Consider the following 8185-nt stretch of genomic DNA (forward strand, 5'->3'; position numbering starts at 1 on the left):
CTCTTGCTCCCTCCTGCCCCCCGGTTCTGTCTCTTGCCCCCTCCTGCCCCCTGTGGATGGCCCTCCTCATCCCCTTGTCTGGTACTGTGGTGATGTTCGGATTATGGGTTCTGGATGGAGTGAGGGCCCCATGGATTGGGCCTGGATGGGGCCACTGATGTTGGGGAGTTCAGTGAGGGGTGGAATGCGACCTTCGTGTTGTCCTCCAGGTGAAAGGTCCTCTTTGCTGGGTGCGGCATTATTGGCCCATAAACCTTGGTATGTGGGGATGGGCCGGGGCAAAGTGCAGAGCGATGAACTCTACGGACCCATCGGGGAGATACGGGGCCACTATCACCGAACATTGGCCCCATTAATCACAGGTCACATGACACTGCCATCCATGGGGAGGACAGAACTCTGTATATGGGCCGTCACCCATAGCAACCCGAAGGGTACACCGAGTGCAAGAGGGACAAGTTCTGATTGGACCACACAGGAGACACTAAAGAGGAACTCCGCGACCTCCAATATTATGGAAATTTCCAGAAGTCAGAGCTCCCAGATTATTATTTTATCAGGGATCAGAGGGGGCACAACATGTGGGGGATTGGGGTACACTTTGTGTAGGTGGGGCATGGGGGGAGGGGAGGGGAGCAGGCCAATCAGCACACTATGTTGCTGTCCTTCCAACACTGCCAGCATGCTGACAGGAGGAGCAATCAGGGACAAATGTATGATTTAGATGATTCCCCTTCATGACCCAGTGATGGGGTATAATGGGGGAGGGGGGACTGAACTGCTATGAGGTCAACAAACAAATTACCCCCCCTCAGGTAATCCAACACCCCCCTCCCCCTGCAGGGCTCCGCCAGTGATGGGGTTATTCTGCGTTCCTGATGTATTATTGAGAGAGTTTCCGAGAGATCCGGTAATTCCAGCCGGAGAATCCGGACACCAGGGGAGGGGGGCATTATCAGGGCTGAGGGGTAATATATTGCGGGGGGGTAATCTGGGGGCATTATCAGGGTAATAGGGGGTCTGGGGGCATTATCCAGGTAATAGGGGTCTTTGTAGGGGGTCTGGGGGCATTATGGGGGTAATAGGGGTCTTTGTAGGGGGTCTGAGGGCATTATCGGAGTAAAAGGGCTCTATGTAGGGGGTCTGAGGGCATTATCGGGGTAATAGGGGTCTATGTAGGGGGTCTGAGGGCATTATCGGGGTAATAGGGGTCTATGTAGGGGGGCCAACATAGGGGGCATACACATATAGAGGAGACACAGCGCCAACATAGGGGGGCATACACAAACATGAGGCACAGCGCCAACATAGGGGGCATACACATACACAGGAGACATAGCGCCAACATAGGGGGCATACACATATAGAGGAGACACAGCGCCAACATAGGGGGGCATACAATATAACCCTGAAACATCGGGCCCTCCGCATATAACCCTGAAACATCGGGCCCTCCGCATATGACACTTAGATCATGGGACCCAGTCTGTGTTCTATATGTAACACCTATGTATATAAGGATACAAGGTTTGTATTCAGATTTGGGCGATTCCAACCAATGGGGTGACAGTCCGGGGTGAGGGATCCTCCTGGAGATCCAGCAGTCTGATCACCATACAACCCAGAGGGGTCTGAGGAGTTCAGAGAAAGGTATTGGTGCCATAACGGGTTTTCTTCTCCACCCTTTGGCTCCTCAATGTCCAGTCCTTTGGTTACATACCCAGAATATCGGGACAACATGTTACCCCAAAAATCTGTCCCCATTTCCTTCTGTGTCACCAGAACAGGAACAACACCTGAAAACCTCCAGAGATGTCCCCACCCCTCCCCCTTCACATGAGGTGTCACCTGACTCTAAAATCTGCCATTCAGCATGGTGACCCCAGACTGACAAGTTCATGGATTGTGACCCCTCTGTCTGCACTGATCATTTCATCTGATGATTGGTGTCCCCGGTCACAGCTGACCCACCCCCCCCATGGGGCCGGTGTCCCCTTGGTGTCACCACCATAATCATTCTGCAGACCCTCCCCTCCCGGTGTCACCCCGCTTCTGCATGGAATCCACAACTTATATGACCCCGGGACCCCGGAGGTGTCACCCCCCTCAAGCCTTGCAGCCACTTCTTGTCTACACTGCAGTGGTGACCCCGTGACATTTCCCAGGATTTTTCCCCCAATCCTCCTGACCCATTTTTTTCTTTGACCACAGGCAGGAGTGATGATGGAGCAATAAATGAGGACCTGTCATGGTCCCTCTCCCCATAGGAGGTGGTAGCTGGTTGATGAGGGGAGACCCCGGCCTTATTCTTCCTCATCACCCGGTCCAATAATTTCATGATTTACAATAATATACCCGTGCTGGGTGTCATTGCCTCCATACAGGGTGACAACGAGGTGACAACAGGCCACAGAAAGGCAGAAATTTCTGATGGAAAGTCTGCCCTCTTGTGGGGATGTGAGGTCAGTGCTGACTCAGTGTTCACAGAATGGTGCTAGGGTGACACCTTGTGGCGACTTGTTGTGAGTGCAGACATCCAAGTACATGGGGCCACTATGCATGCCGTATGTGTCTGCTGTTCCCTAACAAGGACTTGCTATCATTTCTCTCTCTTTGGTCTTTTATTGAAAATGTTTTGTTACAGCTGTTCAATAGGTTCAAATAATACACTTTGATCCTGCCAGAAATCCAGAGCTGTTCTGTGTCCTCTGCAGTGTTATCAGTGCTGCCCAGCACAGAGGGTGACAACACCACTCCTCCATACATACAGCACATTGAGTGTTGTCACTTCAGGACAGGAAGTCAGTTACTGGCAGGATCTCCAAATGTCACCTTCCCCCTTACTCTTATTCTTGCTTTTCTCAGCACTGGGAGCGCAGGGCTGCGATGGCCGAACTCCAGGAAATGCTACAATGCCTGACTGTCATAGCGATCCTCTGACCCTGCGAGATCAGAAAGGTCAGAGAAAGGTCACATAGGGGTCACATGGGGGTCACACTGTATGGAAGCCAGGAGGGTCGGCATGACGGACAGTTAAATGGCATTTCCAGATGAGGTCACCAATGCCACAATGGTGTCACCCCTGGGAGCATTTCCATAGATAGCATGCAATACAAAGAGCAGCCACTGGATGGCAACACTGCAACACAGACACACCATGTGTGGGTGACTCCATATCTAAATGCCCCAAATCTGGTGTCACCGCCCTCCATTTATATAACTGCAGTGGCATTGCACAGACTCCCTGTACCCCTGTGTGGGTCAGGGGGACAGTGGTATTGTGAATGCGCACTGCTTTCCCATGGAGGAGAATTCATATCCTATATATGTGATATTTGGACCTGGAAGGGATGCAAAGCCCCCACCTCCCGCATACAACATTTCATGTATAAGACCACAGATCCCATTCCCCACCACCAGAGGGTGTAGTAGAGTTTCTAGTACAGTACCTTATACTGTAGGTCAGTGGTGACAAAACATTTCAAATCTTTGCTGTTCCATATTTACAGGACTGTATTTCATTCACAGATCTGTAGCCAGTGGAATCAGGTGAGGGATTGATGGGGTTAGGGATGAGGTTGTCAGATCCAGACGGGTTGTATTTATTTAACCCACAAAGCACCGGGGCCCTGCATGACCCTTACCCAATAGTCAGCGGGGCCACAATGCCCAATGGCTTGAAGACTACTCCAGGAATTAAAGGACTTGTGTCATCAATGCTGCCCTCCAGGGTGCAGGAACACCAAAAACACTGCTGTACACAATATTTTCAGGGTGAATATCAGTCCAGCAATCCAGGAATTCACCCATGAGGGTGTCCAGTATTTTCCGGGTGCTTTGGATGCCCAGAGCGTCCGAGGTTGGAAAGGGTTGATGAACAGATTGGGGTCAATGTAGGGGGGGGGGGCATGGACTCCTTTATACACCCTGTGGTAAGATATGACCCCCCCAAACCCATACAGCCCCAACATTCAGGCCCCATGATTGGCAGATTTGGGGATAATGCCCCAGCATACAATCCATGGGCCCCCATTCCTTGGTTCAGGTTCCATGTTTCCTCCCCTCAGTCCTGTTTAGTCCCCTGTTCTCCATTCCAACTGAATCAAATATATAACTAACCCCCCCCCCCCCATCTCCATGGGTACCAGGGGGTAGAAAAGGATTGTGGGTCAGATATGTGGGGGCAAAATGTATTAAGTGAAAATAATTCACCTATATAGCTCATTCATCTTCCATGGTGCTGTACAAAGTAACAAACATAAAAAATTCCAAGGGTCGGGACAAAGAGAGGTTTAGAGGTACCAAGACAACCTATGGGGGGGCTCAGACCCCAGGGTGCAAAGAAGGGACAATAATCCTCCGACCACATGGAGTCACATGACCATCTTCTCTGGAAAGTAATGTCATTTCTTCCATATGACCACAGGGGGGCACTAGAGTGGTCCACCATCCATAGAGGTAGAGGTGCAAATCCTTCTCATTATAATGTGTGCGTTGCTTTTATACTTCCCCCATGCACAGATCTGCATTGAACTGCAGCCAGAAGCGGAACTCAATTCCTCGCACACTCACAGACTGAATGTAGTTATAGGAGGGGTAAATATTCCAGGGGTCCCCCAACTGCCCCAAAGCACCTCATCGCTGCCAAGGATTGACTCCCTGGTGATCTTTCTGTTTCCTTTTCCCAACATTTAATGCAAAGTGACTCCTCTGTACATCGGAATAGATCATGTGAACAAACCACTGAGGATTCTGAGAGAGCGCCGGAGTGAGTCAACTGGAAAAGCCCCCGTCTGCTGCCCCCAAGTCCTTGTCCTGGGGTTTCCATGTTTGGAGTTGAGGGAAAAGGGTTTGTCTTTGTAAATCCTTCTCTAGAGGGGTCATCACAAGTTCACCCAGTGCATGTTTCCCCTTTTGATGCTCCGCAGGGGCCGTCCTTAACAAGTGGAGGAGTGTCCATTGAGTGAAGCTAAATTCAGAGAAGGACTCTGCAGAAAGCGGGCCAGTTTGTCAGCGAGGTTGTCCAGCTGGTTGGCATCAGCATTTTTCAGCAGATTTGCACGTCGAACGAAGTAATGGCGCAGGAAGCGTTGTCTGGAACATTTCAAAAGTCTGCGGACAAGACGAAGGAAACAAGATCCAAAATCCATCCATGACTTGGAAGACGGGTTTTGTTCACATTCCCAGAGCAGGATCATCTGCCAGAAACAGAAAGTTGAGAAAGGTCACTGAACAGGGCCGGTCTGTCTCCTCCTACTATAGAGTTAGGCTCCTTGCCTGACTATATAGAGCCTGGCTCCTCCCCTGACTATATAGAGCCTGGCTCCTCCCCTTACTGTATGGAGCCTGGCTCCTCCCCTTACTGTATGGAGTCTGGCTCCCCCCCTGACTATATGAAGCCTGGCTCTTCCCCTCACTATTTGGAGATTGGCTCTTCCCCTGACTATATAGAGCCTGGCTCCTCCCGTGACTATATGGAGTCTGGCCTCCCGGCTGTATGGAGTTAGGCTCCTCCCCTGACTATATGGAGTTAGGCTCCTCCCCTTACTGTATGGAGTCTGGCTCCCCCCCTGACTATATGAAGCCTGGCTTCTCCCCTNNNTCCCCTCACTATTTGGAGATTGGCTCTTCCCCTGACTATATGGAGTCTGGCTCCTCCACTGTCTATAAAGTGTTTGGCTTCTCCCCTGGCTATATGAAGCCTGGCTCCTCCCCTGGCTATATGGAGTCTGGCTTCTACCCTGACTATATAAAGCCTGGCTCCTCCCCTAACTATATGGTGTTTGGCTCCTGCCCTGACTATTTGGCATCTAGCTCTTTCCCTAACTTTATGGAGTGTGGCTCCTCCCCTGACCATATGGAGTCTGGCTCCTCCCAGGCTGTATGAAGCCTGGCTGTTTGGCTCCTCCCCAGGCTTTAAGGAGTCTGGCTCCTCCCCTGACTATATGAAGCCTGGCTCTTCCCCTGGCTTTATGGAGTCTGGCTCTTCTCCTGACTATATGGTGTTTGGCTCCTCCCCTGGCTATATGGAGTCTGGCTTCTACCCTGACTATATAAAGCCTGGCTCCTCCCCTAACTATATGGAGTTTGGCTCCTCCCCTAACTATATGAAGCCTGGCTCCTCCCCTGACTATATACCATATGTCATCTGGCTCTTCCCATAATTATTTTGCATCTAGCTCCTCCCCCGACTATATGAAGCCTGGCTCTTCCCTTGGCTACATGTAGTCTGGCTCTTCTCCTGACTATATGGAGTCTGGCTCCTCCCCTGACTATATGGAGTCTGGCTCCTCCCCTGATCATATGAAGCCTGGCTATTGCCCTGGCTTTATAGAGTTTGGCTCCTCCCCTGGCTATATGGTGTTTGGCTCCTCCCCTGGCTATATGAAGCCTGGCTCCTCCCCTGACTATATGGCATCTGGCTCCTCCCCTGCTTTTATGGAGTCTGGCTCCTCCCCTGACTATATGGAGTCTGGCTCCTCCTCTGATTATATGGCATCTGGCTCCTCCCCTGACTATATGGCATCTGGCTCCTCCTCTGACTTTATGGAGTCTGGCTCCTCCCCTGACTATATGGAGTCTGGCTCCTCCCCTGACTATATGGAGTCTGGCTCCTCCCCTGACTATATATATTTTTGGGTTTCCACCCACAAACTGGTAATAAAATCCCATGAAAATGGCACTGATTGTTGGGTCACGAAAGCTTGGGCACTCCACTCACTAGGGGGAGGTAGCATGGAATCCGACCCCCATAACAAATGTGAAAATAAGGGTCCTGTCTCAAAATCAGTACAGCACATGTACAAACTAACACCCCCTGAGTCACGCATCTTCCCCCCCATGTGGCCCCAGGATGGATGTTGCCCCAGACACAGCATGAAGCCCATGGAAAGATTCCACACCTGGAGATGTTGCGATGTGATGACGGGACGATTCGCAGGACACCACACATCTTCCTTCAACTGGCGAACAACACGCAAACATTTCATTCGGCACCCCCCATCCTCATCTATTCCCTCCAACAGGAGGCGCTCTGCACGTAGGAAGGACAACTGCCAGTGGTAATTGGTCCGAGCTATGAGGTCAAAGCCGAAAGACTGAAAGGAGAAATGAGATGTCTGTTATAATGACCCTCATGGGGTGAAAGGAGGAGAAATGGGGGAAAGTTTGTGGGAATGCAATAGGGATCATCCCCAAAAAACCCCATTACAGCCCCTGGAGTGGGAAATGTTGGAACCACAACTCATGGTGGTGATGTCAGGCTTAGGGGCAAATAAGGGTAAAGAAGAACATTTTCTGCTGACGGCCTGTAGGTGGTGGTATACAGAAACCGCTCACCCGTTACCTTAACACATCGCTCTTTGTCTTTGGGTGGCCATCGCTTGAAGAACCGGGGCCAGCGGGCTGTTTTGGGCCAACTGCCAGGAATTTCCACCACCGGGGCCAAATCCACATCTACCATCTGAATGGAGGTCTCCACATTAACTCTGATGATTGGCCCGATGGAATCCATCACATTCACCCGGTCTGTGGGAAATAAAACATTGGTGACTACAATTATAGGGGGAAATTACTTATATTGTTACCCCCAAATATTGCCCATAAAAGCTGTTGATATCAGGGGGCCCTGAACATTGGATGGATAGGGGGCAATCAAACCAATGTCCATAGATGATGAAGAGTGAGGAAAAGGATGCTGGGGGTCACATGGAGGGGTGACAGGTTCTCTTACCAGACAAGTTACAGGCAGGGATAGCTCTGAGGAGGAGCCCATGGAAGACATTCACCACTCGTGCTGGCACCAAATCACCCTGAATGTTAACATCAGCTTCATGCCACTGGGGGGTGCTCTTCTGGAACTGCTCCACCTCCAGCCATTGGTGAAGTTTCTCCGGCTCCATAACAGGTGTCTGCAGGCGAACACCACTGGGGGTGTAATAGCGCCAACGGCGAGAACGTCTTTGACGAAAACCGGTGAGGCCTTGAAGAGGAACCGTGACCAGAAGCTGTGAGGGGGCCAAAACCTGGCAGGAGGAAGAGATTAAGTTATGGCACTGCTGAATAAAAGGCAAAATAATTCTGGAAAAATGGTGATAATAGTGAGATCATACGATGTATATATAGTGATAGTAATGACATCATACGATGTATATAGTGATAATAGTGACATCATACGATGTATATA

At 50.6% G+C, this 8185-nt stretch overlaps 1 protein-coding gene across 2 annotated transcripts in view; it reads right to left on the minus strand.

The window, feature by feature from the left end:
* Positions 1 to 3488: 3488 nt before the first annotated feature.
* Positions 3489 to 8185, minus strand: part of MAB21L3 (mab-21 like 3) — a 12814-nt gene continuing 8117 nt past the window's right edge. For both annotated transcript variants that reach the window (XM_072398497.1, XM_072398498.1), the window contains 4 exons: positions 7733 to 8024; positions 7346 to 7527; positions 6903 to 7097; positions 3489 to 5198 (listed from right to left, as the gene is read on the minus strand). In XM_072398497.1, coding sequence (XP_072254598.1) covers positions 4938 to 5198; positions 6903 to 7097; positions 7346 to 7527; positions 7733 to 8024 — 930 coding nt within the window. In that variant the 3' untranslated portion in view covers positions 3489 to 4937. The remainder of the gene's footprint in view (positions 5199 to 6902; positions 7098 to 7345; positions 7528 to 7732; positions 8025 to 8185) is intronic.

The sequence above is a fragment of the Pyxicephalus adspersus genome, chromosome 1 (genome assembly GCF_032062135.1).
Source record: "Pyxicephalus adspersus chromosome 1, UCB_Pads_2.0, whole genome shotgun sequence".
Taxonomy (NCBI): Eukaryota; Metazoa; Chordata; class Amphibia; order Anura; family Pyxicephalidae; genus Pyxicephalus; species Pyxicephalus adspersus.